At 38.7% G+C, this 25,297-nt stretch overlaps 1 protein-coding gene across 1 annotated transcript; it reads left to right on the top strand.

Annotated features, from left to right (window-relative positions):
• Positions 1–23,957, top strand: LOC126995746 (poly [ADP-ribose] polymerase-like). Its single transcript, XM_050855626.1, has 20 exons — positions 1–188; positions 3,840–3,981; positions 6,472–6,626; positions 7,046–7,251; positions 8,226–8,415; positions 9,498–9,580; positions 10,032–10,157; positions 11,570–11,659; positions 11,922–12,088; positions 13,438–13,583; positions 13,932–13,971; positions 14,283–14,389; positions 14,678–14,781; positions 15,267–15,462; positions 16,896–17,024; positions 17,320–17,574; positions 19,370–19,600; positions 19,892–20,011; positions 20,173–20,333; positions 23,482–23,957. The coding sequence occupies exons 1-20, from the start codon at positions 66–68 to the stop codon at positions 23,732–23,734; spliced, it is 3,024 nt and encodes a 1,007-aa protein (XP_050711583.1). The 5' UTR covers positions 1–65; the 3' UTR covers positions 23,735–23,957.
• The last annotated feature ends 1,340 nt before the right edge of the window (positions 23,958–25,297 follow it).

Here is a 25,297-nt window from a genome sequence, read left to right as displayed (position 1 = left end):
TTTATTTAAGTCCGGCGAACGAGGAAGGATTGGAGGAGGCAGTGCACGCGTAGCCCCCGAGCACCATGGACGAGGAGCGAGAGGACGTGCCCTTCAAAGTCGAGTACGCCAAGAGCGGCCGGGCGTCATGTCGGGGATGCAAGCAGAACATCGCGAAGGACGTGCTGCGACTCGCCGCGATGGTGCAGGTGAGGCAGGGGGCATGGCAGGGCCCGGCGTGGCCATGGCGGGCGTGGAGGCGAGGCCGCTGTCTCCCGCCACTCCGCACGTTGTAGGAATTAGCTCGCATCTGCAAAATAGCTCGCAGGGGGAGGTTTAACTTGATTTTTTTTTCTATATTTCACCCACTGCTGTCGTTTACTTGTCCTGTTTCGGCGTTTGTACGTGGCACGAACATCAGAGAAACAGTTATAATCACGGGAAGGCTTTATAACAAACGAGTAGGGCAGAATTTTAGTATAAAAACGGCCCCCGCGTCGATGTTCACTCATTTCTTGCTTGTTTAGTCTGTTGGTCTGGTGTGTGTTTTCTTGCGGGCAATATTTACTATAACCAAAGGTGACAAGTGGACAAACTAGAACAAAACGAGGCGAATAAATATTTTTTGCAGGAGAATTACTTTTTTTTCTGCGAGGAGGTATTTTGCAACATCACTAGGCAACCTACACACTCTGGGGATCCCTTTCACCCACCTGGCCTAATAATAAAATTTCTCCACTTTTCAGGGTTGCCATCTCGCATGAGGTTTATACTGACATAATGTGTTGTGTTTTATTCCTACTGATTGCATTTCAGTAATTAACAGTTTCTGGAAAGCTAAAGAATCTTCAATATATTAATACATTAAGTTCATAATCATAAGTACAGTAACACATCGTATCTCGGCAGCAAAGGGGGCATGGTCAGGTTAGGTTAGATATAGTTTGGTTAGGTTAGACAGTTTTGTTAGATTTGTTAGCTAAGGTTAATTGCTTATGATAAATACCTATGATACACTTTGCCCTGCACTGTTGTCAGTGGTGGCAGAGGAGGCTACGCACATCTCTATATATTCCCATTTTTCAGTTCCCAATACCTTGAGAACCATCCATTCAAGTGTTCTCATATTCTAACAACGTATGCCGTACTTAACATACTTTACAGAAAAGAAGGCCGTATTTTAGAGGACATTACAATGGGAAGAGAGGATGGCAGAGGATGAAATCTTTAAAAAAATCAGTTGAAAAAGCTGATGTTTTGAGGGATTGGGTGTATGCCAATATCTCACCAATTTTAAGAAAAGCAGAACTGATCCTTTATACTACAGACTAGTGTCACTGACAATTATGGTGTCCAAGGCTCCCCCGTCACCCCCAACAGCCAACACAGATATGCGTATTATGCACCTGAAAGGTGCCCTGCGCACTATTATCCAGGTCCAGAATACGTTCCCTTATTCCATAATATTAGGAAACTTATCATCCAACATTATCAGTACAGTCAAACCTCGAACATCCATGGGGTTTAGTTAACAGATACCCCTGGGGATGTTGAGGATCTGTGGATATCTGCTGATAGATATTTGCATATTTACATCAACCACTAATATGATTACTGCAACACGAAAGTGTATGGGGTGGCAGCGGGATGTACAATGAGCCGCAGGTGCTTTATCTGGTCACAAGAGTGCTCAAGATTAGCCACAGATACCCAAATCTTTGATTTTATAATATCCATAGGCTACCCCACAGATGTTCAAATCTGCAGATGTTGAGACTTGACTGATTACAGATGAGTGCCCTAGAAATCGGTGCTAGGACCAGTTCATTTTGTTGATTTGTTTATATGACCATGACCAACCTTGAATCATCAGCCAATTTATTTGCAGATGATGCAAAGATATACAAGATCATTAGGACAGAGGGACACATAGAAACACTGTGAAGGGAGTTTTCAATTCCAGAGTCACTCTAAAATTGGGCTTCAGAGCATTTGAGAAAAGTGTCCCATGGTTCTATAATGAGTTACACAAGGATGTTAAGAACAGTGGCAATCTAGCAACCTTCAAGAAACTACTGAAGACTCACTTGTTCACTAAATTCTACAACATTACAAACATGGGCTCAAGGATGATTTTCAATGCTAATCCTATTATATCGTTGATGGCCCTGCAGTGCGTTTCCAGCACAGTGCTCCCAGAAACCTCATCAACAATAACAATAACGAGACACGAAGAGACTAGATGAATGAAGTAAGAAGTGTCTCCTGAGCTTCAGCACTGGCAAAGGCAGAATGATTCCCTTTTGACATGGCAACCCACAAACTAACTACCACCTGAACAGAACATCATTACAAAGGACAACAATGGAAAAAGACCTGAGTATCCTGATGTCATATGATCTCAAATCCTCATTACATGTTGTGAAAGTTGCTGCTAAAGCAGTCTCCTGGGGATCATGAAGGGGAACTTCATCATCGTCATCTGTTTAACTTAAGGTTTTCTCTTATGGGGTTAAATGGTCATTGATACGCTTCCAGCTATTTCTGCCCATTGCCTCAGCCTCTCCAATGCCCAGTGCTGCCAAATCCTCTCCAATGCACTGCCTCCATGTCTTAGCCTGGCTGATAGACAGCATCATGGCACACCCAACAGCTCTACCAATGCCTCACCATCCCCCCACCTCTTCCTGTGTCAAACCACCTCAATCTCTGTACTTTCAGCACTATACTCAGCTCCTTCAATCCTCAACTTAATGCCACCTCCTCACTGGACACCCCATCTCTACATATGATTCCAGCCATATGGCTCAACATTCTCCAATCACTGCCCACCAAAACATCCTCCAATTTCTTTGTTAAGTTCCATATCTCAGAGCCAGATAGCAATACATCTGATTTAAGTTTCAAATACTCTTCCTCTTTTTCAGTGGAATGCAATCCTGCTATCTCTCTCTACTTCCTCCATGTTGTTGCGACCCTTGCTCTTACTGTTCCCTCCACTCCACCCTCACTATCTAACATATTGCCAATATAGCAAAACTGTTTCACTTCTGTTACACCACCATCTACTATAGTTTCTTCTTCTTCAGACCATTCCCCTCCATTGATTTTTCTTACACATGCTGGACAGCAGAAATGTATCACTATTCAGGTCACAGTCCTGAACATCCTTTATGGCACCACTTGTCACATTCCATAAAAACATTAGAATTAACTCCCATTCCAGCACCACACACTGCACAGGGAAACCTTCCCACTTGTACATTTTGCTCTATTTTCTTGCCTGTTACCATCATCTTTCTTTTGGCCATATTCATTCACAAACCTCTTCTCTCCAGAGCTTGCATCTAGTCAATAAATTTTCTCAAGTTCCTCTTTTGTCTCAGCTGTTGAGATTAAATCATCTGAATACAGCAGCTCCCATGGATCCCTTGTTCTCCACTCATTCATGGCTACTTCCATCACTACAGTAAAGAATAGAGGACTGAGGGCTGAGCCCTGATTCACCCCCACACCTATCTCAAAAGTATCTTAGATTCCTCCAGCCACTCTCACCCTGGGGTACCCTACATTGCACCTTGACTGAAATTTGTTGTACTCATACTATAACTATTAGGTGATGTTCAGACAAAAAGTCCTCTGTCCATCTGAGAACATTTCCTCCAAGACTAGACAAAGAAATACTGGTGTAGAAAAATATAGACAGTCAAGGATAGGAGCTTCATGAATTTGGTGGATGACAGGATAGATAGGGACAGACAAATAAATATTATTTTGTGCATGTACATAAAAGAAATTACATGATAAAAATTTATATACAATTGTGATATTAGTTTTACATGAGTGCCTTTACATTACAGTCTCCCATGTTCGATGGGAAGGTCCCTCATTGGTATCATCAGATGTGTTTCTTTGGGAAGCAGCGTCCCAAGACTGTAGCAGACATTGCACATTTTGATGAAATCAGATGGGAAGACCAGCAGAAGATAAAGGAAAAAGTTGGTAAGTCTGTGTGGCATTCATAATTGGTCTAATGGTAGATTGAGTCTTGAATGAAATGCAAAATTTTTCTTTGATAATCATTAAACTAGAAAATTTTCATTATAACTGACTTCCTTCATCCATTATGAGTACCTGTAGCTTTCCTGGAACATTTGTGACCCTCATTAGTGTTAAAAAACAGCCCTTTATTTCTCTTCCCCAGCATCAGATGTTCTGTACATATATACTTCCTAAGCATATAGAACCACCCAAGTCAGATTTAACCCTTTCATTGCTAAGCGCTTGCAACGAGACTATTCCCTCAGGCACTCTCGGGCACCCCAGCGGGGGAAGGGGATCTCTTTTAACCGCTGTATCTCAAAAACTATTCATCACAGCTACAAAACAAAAACACCATTGGAAAGAGGAGGCCAAGATCTATAAAATTTGGTTATGTAAACCTCTCCTGCGAACGTACAGGCATATGGTGGTGTTTTTTGCTGTGAGTGCGACTGGCGCTCACAGCAAGCTTTTACCACCACCAGCAAATGACGCTAGTGCTCACTCTTTTAACCTCTGTATCTCAAAGACTATTCATCACAGCTAAAAAACAAATACACCATTGGAAAGAGGAGTAAGCCTCTCCTGCGAAAGTACAGGCACGTTCAGGGGGTGTTACCTGTGAAGACGTACATTTATATGTGCGCAACGGCCAGCCGTAAGGCAACTACTGTAGATCTCTTGATGATGGGGTGCTGGCAGGGCAGTATTGCCAACTGCAAAATTTACAACTATTTTGTCAAAATATCAGTCATGTGATAGGTGAAGCTATGCAAAAATGTCACTATATTGGACAACAACATCCACCAGTTGCTCGCCCGTAGATTTTCCGCGCTGGGCTGACATGATTTTCCACCAAATTTAGTGGAGAACCCACTCAATTGGCAAACCTGTGTTGTGAGAAATATTGTTGGAACACTCTCATACGTGGCAGGTTTCAGTGCGGCTGGAGCTCGCAGCGAGCGTTTAGCACCACCAGCAAATACGCCTAACGCTCGCTGTGAGCGTTTAGCCATGAAAGAGTTAAGGGGCATTGAATAACTGTCAAAATATTGATACGAATTCCCTTAGACATTTAGCTACACAGGCAGAACATTATTGTGCAGTATTCTCTGCAGAGCTTGAAAGTGACAAAATAAAATAAAATTATGTGCTTTTTTTTATTATTATTTTCTTATTTATTTATTTTATTTATTTTTTTTTTATTTTATTTTTTATTTTTTTTTTTTTTTTGTGTGTGTGTGTGTGTGTGTGTGTGTGTGTGCAAGACCAAGTCTTGGTCTTGGTCATTGGCTGTGTGCAGTTAGCCAAACGAAGACTCACCAGAGATAAACCTTTAGAGCCAGTAAATCACCCTCCACATGGTGCTATTGTTACAGTATGGTATATATACGTGTGTACTGTATGGTATATATATATATATATATATATATATATATATATATATATATATATATATATATCTATATATATATATATATATATATATATATATACATTTCGAAATGGTGATGGTAAAGACAAAGTCTTGGATGTCTAGCATAGGCTTCATTGCCAAGTGACGTAAAGACAGACGTATTAGTGTTCACCAAACAAAAAATTTACGGTACTGGAAGACGTTCCTGTTAGAGTCAATGCGGTTTTAATGGGTATTTTCAGTACAAACAAGAACACCAGTTCTAAAGTTTCACACAAATTCAGTTTACAATTTAATTTGGTGTTGATGTCCGTACAGTGGAAAAGTGGGTTTCCTTGCCAAACAGACCATGAAGTTTGGCAAGTTTTCGAGGACAGTGAAGTACAGGCCAGAATTCCCCACCTGTCATGCTTTCATTTTTCTTGCATGACACTACCAGATCAGTGACAAGGGTCTGCTGCTTGCTTGTGGTGTGTCCAGAAGATGATTTTTTCGTAAAAATGAAACTGCTGTTTCCTCTGTGAAAATGACACATCTGTAAAAGTCTTATAACAGCACTGCAGTAACTGTTAGCAGAATGAGTGGAACTGATGCTCTCAGCCTCAGTGCAAGAAGTATGATGATTTGGGTGTTCGTTGATTGTTATTTTATATAGACCAGTCAGGGGCACTCAGGTAACATGAAGTAATGACCTGATTGTGATCAGGTCACTACTCTGGTCAAGCTAAGGTCTCTGGAGACAGGTCAGGTCATTCAGGTATCAGGCAAAGAGCATTCAGGGAACAATACAACATCAGATGAGGTCTCAGGAGACAGGTCAGACCGTTAGACCACACGCTAAAGTAGCACCACACTTGGCCATACTGGGCTAGACAACAAATACTGCAGTAGACTGCATACTAAATAAAGTAGCACCACAAAACCCTTTGCTAAACTCAAGAAGGATAGGTACTGAAAGGTTTTGGAAAGCCAGTTTCTTTGAAGTTACTGATTTTAATTATTTTTTATAACCTTTTTATTTCTTTGCTTAACAGAAAGTGGGGGTGGTGGAGGCGCTGCTGCCCCAAGCTCTGGCAAAAAAGGCAAGAAAGGTAAAGGCGGGGATGCTGGAGCATTTAAAGATTACACAATGGAATATGCAAAAAGTGGAAGGGCTATGTGCAGAGGCTGTGAAAACAAGATCCTAAAGGTATTTTCTATTAATGTCTTTGTAGTAAGTCTCAAGTAAATGAATTGGCTGTAATAATAGTCTTTTCCTTAGCATATTCAATCCAGTGCTCTCCTGTATTTTCTTCCTTCTGACAAACAAGCTCTTGACTTTTTAAACAGCAGGAGCACCACCAAAACTATTCATAGCACCTATTGAGATATTTGAAACGCATAGCTGCGACTCTACTCTCCATACCCTCCAGTGTTATCCTCACAAAAAAAAATTATTTCCTTTGAGCAACACATTCCTCCATGCCAACCTATGCTAGCTAACTAATCTGAGAGGATGCAGTCAACAGGATAGAGACAACCTCAGAGTAGTGATGATAATGAAAATAATTGCACTAATATATACTAGTGGCCATTTGATTAGTTTTCATACTCCTTTTGTTGTAATAGGGTGAAGTAAGGATCAGCAAGAAGGATTTTGATGATGAACGTGCCCGAATGTATGGTCCTGTTGATCGCTGGCACCATGTGGATTGTTTTGTTAAGAAGAGAGCCGAATTGGAGTTCTTTGATAGTGGTGAAAATCTGCCTGGCTTTTTTACCCTGTCTGCTGATGACAAGAAGATGGTGAGGGAAAAGCTGAAAAAAACTGAAGTGTAAGTATATGTGTCTGTCAAATCAATATCGATGATAGACATTATTTAATTCCTGATCTCCTTAGATGGGGACTGAAGCAATGTTATGAACTTCTATATGACTGATTTGGAAAAAAGATTGGGGTAATAATGTATGTGCTTCATGTTCATGTTGTTTTGATTGTATAGGGAAGCAATTTGTCTGAGAGAGAGCATTCTGAACTACTTTCTGAGTGGAGATAGTAAGTGAGCATTATTGATGAGGGAATGACTTCAAAATAAATAAAAAAATATAACTAACGAATAACAAAGGTAACAGTGAAAATCCAGAACTGTAGAAATCAAAGTAGACAAAGAACCAGTTGGAGAGATGAAAATGCAAGGCAAAGGGAAAGTTAGGAGCATACACCAAACCTGTGCATGGCCTCGGTGCTCATCTCCGTCACTCTGTGGCAGTATTAGCCCATTACCCCAGGACATCACATCCGGGTTACCACAGTTTTCTTTCCCAGGTTTTCCCAGTTACCCATTTATCAACCAGCCCAATAAGGAGAACCATAATTATTATTGTTGTTATTATTATTATTATTATTATTATTATTATTATTATTATTATTATTATTATTACAGTAATACCTCAGTTTATAAGTGCCTTAGTTTACAACTGTTTTGATTTATGAGTAAAAAAAATCACAGAAAATGCCTTGGTTTACAAGTGGTGACGATGTACAAGCATCAAGTTTGTACAAGACGAAGACGTGAGCATGTGTTCCCTTTGTTCACCACAAGATGAAAGCACTCAGAACAGAAAACAATGGGAATGGGATCTCAAGCTGATGTCACACTGGGCCTTTTTCCTCCAACCACGTTGCCAGTAGGTGCAACAGGCAACTCCAGCTTTTTTGGGTGTGCATCACACATTACCCACAACAGCTTTCCCAAGGTAAAAGATAGTTACACTAGGTAGATTCACCCCTAAATTTTATTTTTTTCAGAAAACGTAAAGCTGAAGATGAACCAGACACAGCTACCAAAAAAATAAAAACTGAGGAAGAGGAAACAATGCGCAAACAGAACAAGATACTGTTCCGGCACAGAGATAAACTGTCCAAAGTTCTGTCAAAAAAGCATCTCTCACTCATCTTGGAGGACAATGAGCAGTACATTCCTACTGGTGAAAGTAAGGTAAGATTGAGTTGTCCTTCAAGTTGTTAATCAATGTTTTTATTCCTGCAAAGAATGATAGCAAAAAAAAAAATAGTACTGGTCTCAAAAGTTCTTTTCTGTGCTTGTGTGTGTGTGTGTGTGTGTGTCAGGCATGGGGGCAATAAGGATGGAGAGGCCCATAGCGCCGAGCACGCTGTACTGGCAAGTGAAGCCAGTTTTCGTGGTCTCAGCTGTCAAATCGGCCGCCATATTGTTCAAGCCGTGAGGTACGAATATGAAGGTTGAGCACGTTTAACATGGAGGGCGCTTGCCCTTAGAGTACCGCATCCATGGAGTACCGTAATGTTTTTATTTTCTCTTCTTACTGTTTTCCAGCACTTGAACATGCAGGCGTATGAAATAAAAATAATTTTAACACCTAACCCTTATTGCACTGTAACAAATACTTGAAGCTACCCTTACCCAACATATTACAAACCATTAAACAATATTAGTTTATTGAGCGATGCTCTGCTTTTTACATTTTTCAATAAAGTTTTTTCTAAATGTAAAGTGTATACATGAATATTTGTATCTGACCTGCAGACAGGTAAGAAAATACTGAACATGATATCCAAGAAGCGCAGTAATGTATTCATGATCACCAAGAAATGCGGTGAGGACAATTCATCACCAAGATGTGCGGTCTCCTTTACATATACAAGTTATAAAATTTTAAGCGGCAAGCATGTACTGCCAGTCTGCCACACGAACCCTCATGAAATATCACACGCGGACACGTGGTCAGGTGGCCACTCATGGAGGTACATCCATGTGGCCACTCCTCTCCAGCTTGAACAATATGGCCGACTTCGCTAATTAGCAGTTAGTGGATTAGCGGAACCACTGTGCATGTGTATGTGGATGTGTTGGTTAGATTCTAAATTACTGATTTTGATGGAGCCATAACTCCTTATATGCTCAACAGAGCTCTTTTGGTAAATACTATCAGACTAGCAAAGGGTGTCTTTTCACTCTTTAGTGAAATATGGTTGTGATGGTGAAAATTTTGATATTGCTAAAGAATCAATAACCATGACAACTAACTTATACTGTTTCAGATGCTGGAGCAGATTGTAGACATTATGACATTTGGAGCACTTGAACCCTGTGAAGTTTGCCACAGTACAGGATTCATGTATGAGTAAGTATAATGTGCTTATCAAGGCACCTTAAACCATTTAACACAGTTATGTTCCAAGAAACCTTATTTTTCAACAAATAGTATAATGGCCTTAATGGAGGAATGATTGGGAGTTTTGTTATCTTGAACTGTACATACAAAATTATTTTTTGCTTTCAGCAGTAACTTGTTCGGAAAAAGAAATCATGCATTGAACACTGAAGAAAGTTTTTTTTTTTTTTTTTTTTTTTTTTTTTTTTCCAAAACTATGCAAGGATCACCTACATATAGAAGAGAGCTTTTATTGCCTGTCCACTACCTCCTTGATACCATCAACTAAGGCATACTCCACTCCCTATATCAGCTTTGCCTCTCTCATCCTTTTCATCTTCCCCTACTCTCTTCCTCCCCCACATTTACTCTTCCTCACCCCTCCCCACCTTCCCTCTAAATATACTCAACATTTTTCCAGGTCTGGCAAGGGTTATGTGTGTCATGGCAACCTAACTGAGTGGACCAGGTGCACCAATGTGGTGAAGGAACCCAAGCGAAAACCCTTCTGTGTGCCTGAGGAGCTGAAGGGGGTGGTGCCTTACTTGTAAGTACCATGTGCTCTATTTCAGTATTCTGACCATGCATATATATATATATATATATATATATATATATATATATATATATATATATATATATATATATATATATATATATATATATATATATATATATATATATATATATATATATATATATATATATATATATATATATATATATATATATCCAGTGCTCTTCATTATTTACATCAACGATGTGGATGTTGGACTCAATAATCGCATTAGTAAATTTGCAGACGACACAAAGATTAGTAACTCGGTTCACACTGACGAAGACAGGCAAAGCCTCCAAGAGGATTTGCACAAAATTTCAGCTTGGTCGGATAGATGGGAGATGCCCTTTAACGTAGACAAGTGCCAGGTCCTTCAAGTTGGAACAAGGAATAAGAAGTTCGATTACGAAATGCGCAGCGTTAAACTCAAAAGCGTTCAATGCGTTAAGGACTTGGGGGTCAAAATCGCGTCAAACCTCAAATTCTCACAGCAATGCATCGGTGCAGCAAATAAAGCGAACAGAATGTTGGGCTTCATTAAAAGAAACTTTTTATTCAAGAATAAAGATGTAATACTTCCACTCTACAATAGTTTAGTCAGACCCCACTTGGAATATGCAGTACAGTTTTGGTCTCCCTACCATGTAAAGGACATTGCTAAATTAGAAGGTGTTCAGCGTCAGGCAACAAAAATGATCCCTTCCTTGCGCAACAAATCTTACAAAGAAAGGCTTTCCACCCTTAACATGTTCTCTCTTGAGAAACGTCGCCTCTGAGGAAAACTGATCGAATGTTTTAAAATACTTAATGGTTTCACAAATGTAGACAGATCAACATTGTTTATGATTGATGACACTTTGTGTATGAGGAACAATGACATAACACTCAAATGTAGACAACTAAATTCAGACTGCACCAAATTTTTCTTCACCAACGTTGTAGTGCGAGAATGGAATAAGCTCCCACCATCAGTGGTCCAGTGTAACTCGACTGACTCCTTCAAAAATAAACTCGACCGTCACTTCCTTCAACTTAATATCAACTTGAGTTGAAATGCAATGTTTTGGAGCCATCTGATTAATGTAGAATCACTTAGGTTTAAGGACAGACCACCTAGTCTGGACCATGGGGTCTGTGTGGTCTGATTCTCTATATAAATCCCCCCCCCCCTCCACCTAAGGCACTGGTAGGCCCTCAGGGGGGTCTGGTGTCAGCCCCAGCCTGTTATGACACAGGCAAGTGTTTATAGGGGTGCTATCTTGCTTGGCTCATGCTGCCCCCCGGCTCATCTATGATTCTCTTTTTTTAGTGAGAATCTTGACACCACGCCTACACTAACCACTCTGCCCCTGCTTCCTACTATATAATAGCAGCAAAACTACATGCCAGTCTCTTTCCAGATCTGAATACAAGTTCCCAGGAATTGGAAAGAGGGTGTGGATTGACTATGGACCCACTAGTGCACAGCTGGCCAAAAAGAAGGAAAATGGGTGAGTTATTTCCCAGATCAATTGTAATTACCCAGGATTTGCATGGGGCATGCACAAGGTTTAGCCTAAAGATTAGCTTTATTGCCTTTATTACATGAATTTATTGCAACCTCTATTGATCATTTCTTTGGGAGCAGTGATTCATTTTCTTTGTTCTTTTGTCACTTGTGATATTGTAAACCTTCATATGCCATCAAAATGTTAAAAATTTGATTAACCATATCATGAATGGGGCTTAAATATACTTTTACATATCTTCCAGACATGCTGCATCAGATCCAAACAAACCATTAGAAGGAATGAAATTTTTGATCATAGGGAAAAAGTTTACAAAGAACAAAAAAATCTTGAAAGAAAAGATCCAAGAGCTGGGTGGAGAAGTCATAAAGAAAGTTGCAAAAGATACAGCTGCTGTAATAACCACCCCAGGTAATGTTTTGAAAGTTTCTGTATCAGTCATAATTTCAGATCATCAATAACCTCACTTATTTTGTCCTGATTTTATCTTAAATTCGAGCTTTAATATCCCCTACAGCATTGACCCCTAAAGTATAAAGGTTTCCGTGGCATCTGCCTTCTCTGTTTACTTTTTTCTTGTATAAACAATTAATACTTCAAATAAAAATAAGGAAAATAACCACAGCAATCACAGCACACAATCATTTACGCCAACGACGCAATACACACTTATTGAGATGCTTGTGGAAAAGTCTGGTTACAGCTGTGGTCTTCCTAAGGGGCTTGGGGCTGCTTGGACAGACAGCAATCATTTGATTCGCATTGCTGCAGGAAGGATGGAAGCCAAAACATATATTTAAAACCTATATTTTGGCTTCCATCCTTCCCACAGTAGGCAGCCAATTGTGTTCGACTATCATAACAATCATCTTGTTAACTGGTAACCATGGTTATATTATCTAATCATGCAAATACATGATAATATCCCTTCTCCAACCATCAAGACTTGGCAGACACCCCTACACCCATGTAACACCATCACACATCTAGCCCCAGGCAGCTTCTCTGACCCCTGCCCACCAGGATTGTCACATGCATTAGCAGTTCTTCCATTACCTCCATACTTTATTACACCTTCTGTAGATGTGGCAATGTGAAAGTAATGCTTCCCCACAAACCTAATGCCCTACCCCCCACCCCCTCTGTGCTCCATAAAACCTCCCTTACCAACTGACCATCCTCCCCAGTGGCGTCCTCCATCACAGGCCTCTGCGCTGCTACATGGAGTCAGAGACACTCATAGGCCTGAGAAACTTTGCTGGGTCATCCAGATATGGGGTAGAACACCTCCCATTCACCTACAGCCCACTCAGCGGTGGAAAATCATCTGGGAAATAAATGCATAAAATTTGCACATTTGATGCCCCATTGACCAGCACAAACATACATAATTTTTTGGCACACAGTTTTGTAGGGGTCAAAGTCTTCATACTAGTGATAGGCTTTAAAATACATTGCAATGTTATCCCAACAAAGCTCTATGCATATCATTTAAGTTATATAATTTATAACTTTTCATTATTAATATGCTGCCTGTAAGACTAGAAGTCATTTTCTGGATGGGATCTGATGGTCTGCCCAACCCAGTAGTACATAGTGGTTACCATATTGATCTTTGCATAACTGATCATACGGATGCCAGCATATAAGTATGGAAGCCTGCATTTCACTAATAATTTGGTCTGATTAACTGGTCTCCTTTCATTCTTAATATTTTCTTTATTCTCTTTGGCAGTTCATTATAAGATTTTGTATTTTAGATGATGTTGCTGGGATGGACAAGAATATAGCTTTAGCCAAATCCTTGGATGTACACTGTGTAAGTGAGGACTTCCTTGAAGAAGTGGAAAAGGGTGGAGCATTGCTCATGATACCGAAGAAGAGCATCGCATCTTGGGGTGGGACGGTGAGTAATGGCATGTGCACTGAGAGATAGAGAATATCAATTATTTTGTAGTTCAGGCAATGTATCTGCATTCTGATAGGTATATGCAGGCTAAGCTCATTATACTATAATGGCAAAGATGCAGGAGTCTTTGAAGGGAGAGTTAATAGACATTATGTGGAGTGATCCTTAGCCTCGCAGCGATGATTAAAAAAATGTCTAAACTTTTTTTAATGAATTAGTGTGCAACATAGGTAGCCTTTAAACAATTATTTATTGTATTTATGGGTTGACAGTAGGTCTCAACTATATGTACATTTATCAGTTTTGTTAATAGCTTGATTATTAATTTATTTTACTTTATAACAGGTTCAGGAACGAGTTTTTCCGGACAAGAAATCAAAGGCTGGTAAGTACTAAGTACTGTCACATTGGTGATTTGTAAGAACTAAGGATACCAGTAATGGATTATATACTAAATGTTAATGGTGTGAAGGGTAATATGCAATGCACAAGGCCATAATTCTTTTCATTTATTGAAATTTAAAGAGTTTTAGGGAACTAGTATAATTTCTTTAAATCATTGAGTTTTGTTTGCCCACACTCATTGCAACTAATTGCCAGATCGGTACTCAGTGTAATGTAGGTATTTTAGTTGCATATGATACCACTAGATTGGCTGAAGGTTTTCTTTATTTGAATGTCCCTTTTTTTTCTTAGAGTCCCGCTTCACAAAAAGTATTCCAGACAAGCAGAAGATCAAGCTGAAGGGAGGTGCAGCAGTTGACCCAGATTCTGGCATGGAAGATGTTGCCCATGTTTATGAGGTGGGTTAGAATTTTGCAATCATATTATAAATACTGCTATGAAAAATGATCACCATTGAAAACCACTCAAGGAAGGAATGTGGGGTTTGTTTTAGTTTGAGGTTAGATGACAATTAAATCATGACAACCTAATTTTCAAAGTTTTGCATATTATATTTGGTAAGATGATTTTTTTAGGCTTCCAATGTTGTTTTGTAAACTGACGTTTGATGACACTGGCTGAAGTAGATTTTTATTTAAATGTAGTTTTACATCATTGTTATTGTCAACTTCGTCTTTGTTTTTCAGCGAGGGAGTAAGATCTATAATTGTGTGCTGGGAATGGTGAACATCATGAAGGGAACAAACTCATATTACAAGCTGCAAGTTTTGGAGAGTGACAAAAAGAACAGGTATATGATTTATTGATTAATATACAATTACAAAAAATATTTACGCTCTCATAGAGAAAATTTGTTCTTCTTGATTCTGATCTCAGTAATTTCGAGTTTTAAAAATTATTTAAGGAAACGGAAGAGTTAATATGATGTACATAAATGTTCTCCATCACCTCCAGGGACCCCATAACCTCAACATCCAGAGGCTAGATTTTAGTAACTGGCTTTAGTGAAATCCCTAATTTTTTCTTATATTTTGGAGATTCAAGAGTTGCCCTATATACTAGAAAATAATTGCTCTATCATGGTATTACTGAAACTGCATGCTGATGGTTGTTTACATTAATTATACTTTTGCATGACTTCAGAGGTTATAATTAGTTATCTGGTTCATTTCATTGGGTAATTTATTCTCTGTTTTTTCATGTCTATCTGTTGCATGCTTATTTTTTTACCTATCAACCCTAACTTGAAAATCTGCCTTGCTTTTTTATCTTTAGCTGGTGGGTATTTCGATCATGGGGCCGCATTGGCACAACAATCGGAAATAATAAGTTGGAGGAAACAGAGGATCTCAATGATGCAGTCACCCAGTTTGAGGCTCTCTATGAAGAAAAAACTGGCAACCGATTCTCTGCCAAGGAGTTCAAAAAGGTGCCAGGCTGCTGGTACCCTCTCGACATTGACTATGGCCAGGTTAGTTTAACAAATATTATTTCTTTATTGCTGTTACATATTCAGAGCCTTTTTGCATGGCATATGTTCAAGACAGTGGTGAAACCCTTTTGAGGTGCTTCTAGAATATGTACAAGAAAATCAGTCATTGTATGATATTGGTATGGGTATGACTGCAAAAGGAGTGGTTTGTTGAGTGGTTGAATGGGTGAAGCATGGTGCGTTGAGATGGTTTGGACACGAGATGAGAATGAAGGAGAATGAATTTGTGAAGAGTAGAATTGAGTGTGCTGAGAGGAAGTGCCAGAACAGGGAGAGATAGACACTTTTGCCGCAGCCACCCCCTGGAGGGAAGTTCCCATGAGAAAGCAAGGCATCCAAGATATAGATAGATAGAATATTGAAAGTTCTGAAATTAAGATGGCACATTATTTTTGTTTGGATTTTGCTTTTGAATGTCAAGAATTGGGGAATTAAGTAAAATTCATTCATTCATTCATTTCATCGACGCCTGCTCCTAGGACCTCCCACCAGAGGATGGCCACGGCAGAAGAGCTTCCAACTTTCTCTATCCATACACTCCCTCCTTGCCTGCTCAAAGTTTCTCAAAGATCGTTCCCCCCTCTCCCTAACGTACTCTTGCACCCTTGTAGATTTTGTATGCCCATATAGAGTGGGAATTGAATGTGAAAAAGAATACAAAATAATTTTGAATGGTGAAGAAATGGAGGAGGTCAATGAGTTTAAGTACCTTGGATCAGTTATGTGTAAGCATGGTGGTTTGGAGGGAGAGATAAGAGAAGGGGCATTGCAAGGAAGAAGGGTGGTAGGGTCTTTGGGACGAATCATGAATGGCAGAAGTGTGAGCATGGAGGTAAAGAGGGATTTGAGAAATACAGTAATAGTACTAACCCTCACATATGCAAGTGAAACGTGGGCCTGGAATGAAAGTCAGAGGTCTAGAGTGCAGGCAGTGGAAATGAGTTATTTGAGGAGTGCTTGTGGTGTGAGTAGAATGGATGGAATGAGTAATGAAAGTGTGTACGAGCATTTTGGAATGTGTCACGGGTGAAGGGAAGAAGTGTGGAGTGGTGGAAGAAGTGAAGCGACAGACTTTAAAGTGGTTTGGCCACATGGAGCGAATGGAGGAGAATAAGATGACCAGAAGGGTGTATGTGAGTGAGATAGAGGGAGGGAATGCTAGAGGACGACCTCCAGTGAAATGGAGGGTTAGGATGCAAAAGTAAAATTCACTCTTCATTTTGGACCCAGTTTATTCATTATGCTGATTCTATACTTCTTTTACCATAGTGATTAGTGACTAATTTCCTCGATTGACTTTTAATAGATTTGAAGCTTGGTTAAGCATTTTAGATTCACAACTGTTTATGGTCAATCTGCTCTTTTTTCCTGTTACTGGTCTAATTTTCTTCATTGAATGCAATTGATTTCAGGATGAAGAGAAAACTGCTGCCAAGCCTTTGGTAGCAGGTTCTAAGAGCAAACTGCCTAAGCCTGTCCAGGAACTGGTGGCTTTGATATTTGATGTGGACACCATGAAGAAGTCCCTTGTGGAGTTTGAGGTGAGTCTTGCTTTTCTAAGTATATTCACAGCCCAATCATTTTGATCATCTAGTCACTCTTGTGGGATGCAGCAGTTTGTCATCTGGACTATTCTTGAAATAATTAGCCTTTGGTTTCAATTTTCTGTCGTAAAAGTAATCCACATTTCTAAAAAATCATGAGATTAAATTTTATAATGCTTGAAGACTAATAATGAATTGAATAAAGTGCATTCTTTCATAATTATTATATATAATTCCCATAATATAATTTGATATAGTTCATTCTTTTGTAATTATTATAATGCTTCTTCAGATTGATACAAAGAAAATGCCACTCGGGAAGCTCAGCAAGAAGCAGATAGAGAGGGCATACCGTGTCCTCTCAGAAGCATTAGACCTACTGGGAAAGATGGAGAAGCCATCCGAGAATAAGGATGGAGCATCTGGTTCCACAAATGCAGCAATCAATGCACAGTTACTTGACTGTTCCAACAGGTTCTACACACTTATTCCTCATGATTTTGGAATGAAGAAACCACCACTTCTCAATGATTTGGAACTGATTAAGGTATTATTTTGCTTGTGAGTTTTTATTATCTACAGTCATCATCAACAGTTTATTCCGGTCAAAACAACCATGTGATCACTTGCAATTGATCCAGGCACAAAATAATCTTGGGGGGTCCCAGCTCTCTCTCTAAGGATCCTGTGTCATCTGAGCTATATTCCTTTAACTCATTGGAAAAGCTTTTTATTCACAGGTGTAATGATTTCAGGTTATGATTATGGATTCTTCAGTTTCTTCTAGCCTAGCAGCCTGCATATTTTTAGCATAAGGATTCCTTTTGAACTAAATGCACTGCTAACAGCACCATAGGATGAATGTGCAAGAGGGTTGTGCATTGGTATGCAAACACTTTGTTTTGAACCACAAGCTTTGGAATCCTTTTACAGGTTGCTGTCCCACCTTAGCAATTTGAATGCCTTGCAGAAAGAAGCCAGTGGTTTCTGAAAAGTGAATTTCATTTTAATGTGTCTGGTATTTCTTGTGGTCATTAGTGAAGTCATTTATTGTTGATCATTATTGTCATAAACAGTAATATTCTATTGCAGGAAATAAGCCTCAAACACATTTCCATTCATTTCCATCTTGTACCTCCAATTTCAATATAAATATTCTGTAAACTTCTTAATTCCAGCACACCATGTGGTGAACGACCTTCCCTTGGGCCATTTCTTATCTGAATTGCCTTTATTATGTCATGTTCTTTACTTTGTTTTTTGTCTATATGTCGATTTTTCTTACCCATTATAAGGTTCCTAGCAATGCTCTCTCCACTTCACATTGGACACTTCTTACTTTCCTTTCCAGATACTTGTACCATTCATGCCTCTGATGATAGGTCATGACAGGTAGGAACCATTGATAAAAAAGAAATAACTCACTTAAAGTACCATGGAAGAAAGAGTCTCTCAGTACGTCACCCTGTTTTCTGAACACTCCAGCCTAATCATGTATGTCTTTTATTTCTAGTTCGAGTGGGGTTTGTATTAGTTCTAAGTATACATACTCAGTAAAGGTTTAAGAGCTTCTTCGTGGATGACTGTTCAATTTGAGTATGCTTGTTGAACATAACTTTAGACTTATTATTCATCAATAGCTAAAACTTTCGACCGTGCCTGCTGAATTTTTTCTAGCTACTGCTGCAGTTTGCCATTAGTTTCACTGAAAAGAATTTTCAGCTAAACGTTGGACATTTTGTAGGTACTCATTTCTAATTTTAATTACCATATTACCAGTAGTGGGATTCAAATTTTTAAAGAACAGGTTCTCTCACTCCAAGACTCGCTAACAACAGGTTCTTATGACTCATAAGTAAAAGGTGTTCATGGGTAAAAAAATTGAGAACCCCTGATTTAAGCTAACGGTAACAACCGGTTCTCGGGATTAAAGAAATTCCAAGAACAGGTTCTTGCGAACCGGTGCGAACTGGCTGAATCCCATCACTGCATATTACCAAGGTTGGCCTGGAGCCAACCTGGTATAGTCTTGCTGTGTGGTTTCATATCTGAGGTCCCACTTCAAAAGCCAGCTTTTTCCCTGGGATGCTTAGGATGTGTTCAGAATTCTACATGTTATTATTTTTTTGTAAATAATTTGTTATTTGTAAAGAATTCTTTACATCTGGGCTCTTATATTATATATTAGGATTATGACTGCCTTCTCTCTCTCTCTCTCTCTCTCTCTCTCTCTCTCTCACTTGCACGCATGCAGAATTTCTGGAGTATTCCTTACTTGACCTACACAAATATGATCTTCCCCAGAAGCTAGCGTTGAATAAGGTTTCTTTTTGTGGTTTCAGACCAAGATTTCCATGCTGGATAACCTCAGTGAGATTGAGATTGCCTACAGCCTTCTTAAATCTGAAGATGAAGAAAACAAGGATGCTGACCCAATAGACAAACACTATGTTAAACTCAAGACCAAGGTGGATGTTCTGGACAAGAAGTCTGATGAATATAAGATGATTGAAAATTATGTCACCAACACCCATGCTGCCACCCACTCTCACTACAAGTTGGGTGTAGAAGAGGTATGAGATGATTAATAGGTGACTTACCTTATGATTATTTTGAATATCAACAGGCAAGGAGATGGGTTGAGTTATGAAAACCCTGCCTCTTAAATGAGTGTTAACTTTAGCATTAAGGGAAGGGTCTCATGAGTCATGACTGACTTTGATACCAAACCATCAAACCATATGTAACTAGTTATTCTGTATGTATTTAATGGCTTTTATTTCACTTCAGCCTCTGGTTTCCTGACATTTGTTCCATCCTACACATATAAAATACAAATTGGAAAATGTTTTATTCTATTTCAGGTGTTCAAAATTGAGCGTCAAGGGGAAAAGAAGCGCTACAAGCCTTTCAAGCAGCTTCACAACAGGCAGCTACTCTGGCATGGCTCCCGCCTCACAAACTTTGCTGGTATTCTTTCTCAGGTATGCAAGATTTTATTTATTAAACAATGATTGTTCTATCATTACTGATATGGATGTAGGAGACCTCATTGTAACCAAGCAGTGTAGGTAAAAGCTGTGGCTAATTCCACCTCATTTCAAACAAATTTTTACACTTTTTTTAATTTTCCCATTTCACCCAGGGTCTTCGCATTGCACCCCCCGAGGCACCAGTCACTGGTTACATGTTTGGCAAGGGTGTCTACTTTGCTGACATGGTTTCCAAGTCAGCCAACTACTGCAGCACTTCTAAGGCAAACTCGACTGGCTTAATTTTACTTTGTGAAGTTGCACTTGGAAACATGTAAGTAATGTTTATTGTATTTTCTTGGTATTTTCTTGTCACTATTCTGAGACTGTGCTAAGAAACACTGCAGTATTCTTGCAGTTGGAAAGAAGACTTGAGGGATTAAATTTAAAAATTAAAAACAAGTTTTTAAATCTACTTGGTGAGGTTGAATATTACGCAAAGCAAATAATGAATTAACTAAAATTGTAACATAGTCAGCTCTAGAAGTAGGAGAGAAGGCACCAATGAACAGTGGCAGTAAACGCAGAAAGGAAACAAATTATCACAAAGAAGTACACAGTTGTGAAAGTATGAATTACCACAAAATACAACTCCGCCGCGGCGTGCCAGTACCAGTGTATTGGTTATGGTTAAAGCGGCTATTACACAGGAACAATTTTGACAGAGCAGGGCCCAGGGCTCTGCTCAGCGACCGTGAGGCAGACTAGTCTGGAGCTATTTCTGCTGTGCAGCAGCCCAGTTAGCTGGCATTTTTTGTGATGCATGTTCGAAAGAACGGATATCAGTGGATGACTAAAGTATTCATTGTATATGCATTTTTGTTTCTCATTGTAAAAATAACTATATTAAAAACTTAATATGATTGACAGAAATTAATCAACACTCATTTTTACTTGAAAGTAGGTATACAGTCCCTGAAAGTCAAAATGAAGACCAAGATTGCCCATCAAAAGTAGCATCCCCGTGTGATTAGTTCCCTCAGCAGCTCAGCAAAAGTTGCCGCCTGCAAACTCTGAAAGAACTTAAAATTTAGAAACAGTATGAATAAGAGAGATTGCCTTTTTGTGTGGTTGAAGAGTCTCTTAACAGAAATTTTGGGAAACTGTACATCATGTCTTGCTTAACCATACATATTTCTGAGCATTTTAAGCACTGAATATTTTTTGTCCAAATTGTTGTCTTAAAATTTAGGGTGGGTGATATACACCGAAGCACGTTATATGCCACAAAATACGGTAGGAAGGATGAGACAGAGTCATCAGAACTGACAATTTATCAACAACAGTGAATTCAATTAGTGATGTTCGTAAATTTAACATGGACAAGACTGAAGAAACTTATGGATGGCAAAAGCATGAAAGCAACCAAAAGAAGACTGCTTTGGCAAATATCAGTTGTTTTTTATTAACCCGTGGGCTTCGGCTATGGGAAAGCTGAGAAGTGGCCAAGAAATGGCAACATTACCCTGCATTTTGAGACAAGAAAAGAGCATGGAACGTTTATCACAGTACTCCTCTCATAACCATAAAGCCGTTAAAAATATTTGCTTATACCCAAATTCTATTCTTTTTGGGTGGTGTTTGTTACAAAATAAACAGAGTCGCTTGTTGTCTACTTTAGAGAATTTGACAAGTGATTACTGTATGGACAGTTAATTCAATCTGCCATGACCTTACAGCCCCACCTATGACAAATAAGCCCACCTCAAGATCAATCACCCACCACAATGACCCAGGGCATGCATGTTGGGTTGCTCTATGCCGCCACCGCCTACAATTAGCTCGAATTAGGTGTTTTGAGCCGAGCCCCAAACAGGGTCCGCCGTTTCAGCGGACCGACTCGCGGGGGCCCAAAAATGGGTCCGCCAACGCTGCCGGGTTAACTCTTAGGCTACAGGTATTTTCTCGTAGGCTTCCTGCACCATACAGTCTATTTTAAGAGGCACCAAGCACTAAAGTACTCCAACAATTCCACTCTGATCAGGTTCATTTAGGTCTCATTAGATTTGGCTTGCCTTAAACTTGACCATGATTGATCTTGAAAATCATTTCTTAAGCTTTAGTGGGGGCAGGAGAGGTGGGAATGTGAGTGAAGGGGCATAAGCTGTGTTTTTCTGGATATATCTAGATGCAAAAAAATACAGTAATGATAAACAAAAATGTCCAATTTCAGCATAGCATAGTTTGTTCAGTTATGTTCAGTACTTTCAGAGATAAAAATGTCAAAATTTGATGACATATTTTTTCTCCATAGACTTCACAGTTTCCATGTGATTTGTATATCTTGACAGCTGGCATTAGACTGACTCGTAGGAGGTTACCAACTGAAGAAGTTTACCCTTAAGAATAGTAGCAGCACATAAGACCCATTTTCACTACATTCACTGAAATATTCCAGCAGGAAATTACTTGTGTTACATACACCCATAGCTATGGCCAAGGCTGCTCATGTGTTATATAACTATGTGTGTAGTCTAAGGGTTAAGCATGCAAATGACTCAAATAATATGAAGGATATTTTAAAGGTTGCAGAAAAATTCTGCAACAAATTACAGTAATCGAAGTTGGCAGGAAGATGGGGGAGAGGAGAATGTTTTTTGAACTTGAAGGTTCCTAGTTTAACCATGGAGGAAGTAAAGAAATATTTAAAAGGAATAAGTAGAGGCAAAGCGAATGCCCTAAATATTGACCTAATCAAAGATTTAGACTGTTTCACTCTTTAAAGACTAGCTAGATATGTACAGTATGCTTTAAGAGTTGATCCCTCAAACGTAAAACATGCTACCATTATAATATTTCACAATCAAAATGATACAAGAGACTTAAGAACTACTGACTGATTAGTCTTCTCCCAGTACAAAGGTCTGGTCCATGTATAGACTCCCTTTCCTTTTCCTTTTCCTTTTCCCTTTCTTTCATCACTTACCTTTGTAACTATCAGATGTTTTCAGCATCTTCATTTTAGTTCTTTCCATACCCAGTACACCTTTCCTGGCATACTGAGTAAGCTTATTTACTATATCTAATAAATACTGTAAAATTTTGTAAATGTTAAGTGAAAATTGAAGGTGCCAAGCAGCTAGCAGATGACAGGATAGAATGGAAGAAATTTGAAAAGCAGCAGAATGATTGAACCAAGGTCACACCCTGATTTAGCTTGAGAACCACTGGCTGCCTCTGACCATTAAATAATTGTGGGATTTTATGTGGCATTAGTGATGTGATCATAGCCATCATGGCAACAAATTGCTTAGATATGTTATGGGCCATTTCTTTATACCCCAAGTTAGTTTTCCATTTTCAATGACAACCTTAATGATATGGAAAGGGAGTCAGTGCATTGACAATTACTTGTTGGCTTTTTGAGACAACAGTTTTCAGGAAGTAAATATACAAGATATGTATTCATAATTTTCTTCCAGGTATGAAAGAAATGGTGCAGAGTATGTGGAAAAACTGCCTGCCAATAAGCACAGCACCAAGGGCTTGGGCCGCACCTGTCCTGACCCCAAGGAGACAGTCAAGCTCGAAGATGGAGTGGAGGTGCCCTTGGGTAAAGGTGTTTCTTCTTCAGTCAAGAACACATCACTTCTTTACAATGAATATATTGTGTATGATGTTGCCCAAATAAATGTGAAGTACCTCCTAAAGCTAGACTTCAAGTACAAATACTAAAGTAAATGGTAAGTTGCAGATCATAATACTTTTTCAATTGTGTAAGCTATGATTGAAGACAAAAAATATCGGGAAAAGTTTTTGCACCATGTTTTTATATATTAAATTTCATGTTGAAGTACCTTGGCTAACTTCAGAAGAAATATGAAAAGGGAGAGACTTTTGTTGATAATCTGGAACCATAACAGGACAAAATGAACATTCATGAATTTTCTTTATTTTTATATATATATATATATATATATATATATATATATATATATATATATATATATATATATATATATATTATATATATATATTATATATAATACTTAAAAGTTATGTAACAAAAGTCATCTTGCTTTTATATTATAATCGTATAATCTGGCAGCTACATTCCATATAATTGACCTGTTAACTGAATAATTCTAAGTTACTGGCAGCACACTTGTCATTAATTGTATACAAATATATAATTTTCATAGTATAATATTTTTTTCTTATGGTAAGCCCAGATCTTGTAATTATTTGCCATTTTATATTCTGGGAATTCTGGACTTGTTTGTGAGGATGCATCTGCAACCAAAATATGATCATTATGTTACTTTGTCCTTATTTTGAAATGCAGGTTCTTATCCAATTAAGCTAAAAGTACTTGAGTAAGCTGATAAAGAGTACCTTGATACTACTTGGTACTGCCTGTGATAGTACTGGAGTGTGCATTTGATAGTACTGGTGAGTATTGGAGAATATGATTGATTTGGAGAGTACCTTTTATAGCACCCATGTTATTAATAATGATAACTTTCTTAATCTGCTCCACCACCAGCAGCATTTTACTAATGGGTTTTAAGTTGCCTTTTGAAGCCCTCTAAAGAATTAGACTACTTCATGGACAGTGTCCCTCTGTTATATGGCCTTGGAGCCATATGAGAAAATAAGCTCTTCTTGATAGAGGATTATTGGTCAGCACCTGGCTCATCAACACTCAGAATTACACCTGGGCATGCCATTGGATGATTTTACCAGTTCAGTAAGATGTGTAGACTTGCTAAATTTGAAAACTCTAAAAGTCATAACACAAATTGATTTCTATTTTAGATCTTACTTGTAGCCAGTGCAGCTCACTATGATATGAAGTAATTGGGGAAATGCCAAATATGAACAATCTAGTAATCATTGTTTGAAAACCATTTTGGGAACCAACATCAGGAGAAAACACCTCCCTGAGTAGAGGTTTCTGATGTGGAGATTTATCCATCTGATTTATGTGTTTATAATCCACTTGAGTTCAAGTATGCACCCAAATTTCAAACTACTGGTTACAGTTGTGATAAAGAGGGTGTTTTCCACATTATCATTTCTTTTTATTCTTTTGGTGATTTCAGTTTTGTCACCATTTAGTTTTAGCTTTCTTTTTGTCATTTACATTTTTGTCTAACATCAATGACACAATTTTATTTTTTATATCAGAAACACTTAGTTTTCACATAAATTTGAGTATCATCAGCATAGGTGTGATAAGCAACATTTTGTGCATATAGCAGAGAAGAAACTGCTGATATATGTTGCAGATAGAAT

The sequence above is a fragment of the Eriocheir sinensis genome, chromosome 8 (assembly GCF_024679095.1).
Source record: "Eriocheir sinensis breed Jianghai 21 chromosome 8, ASM2467909v1, whole genome shotgun sequence".
NCBI lineage: Eukaryota > Metazoa > Arthropoda > Malacostraca > Decapoda > Varunidae > Eriocheir > Eriocheir sinensis.
The sequence above is the reverse complement of the archived record's forward strand: the minus strand, read 5'-3'. Positions and strand labels throughout refer to the sequence as shown.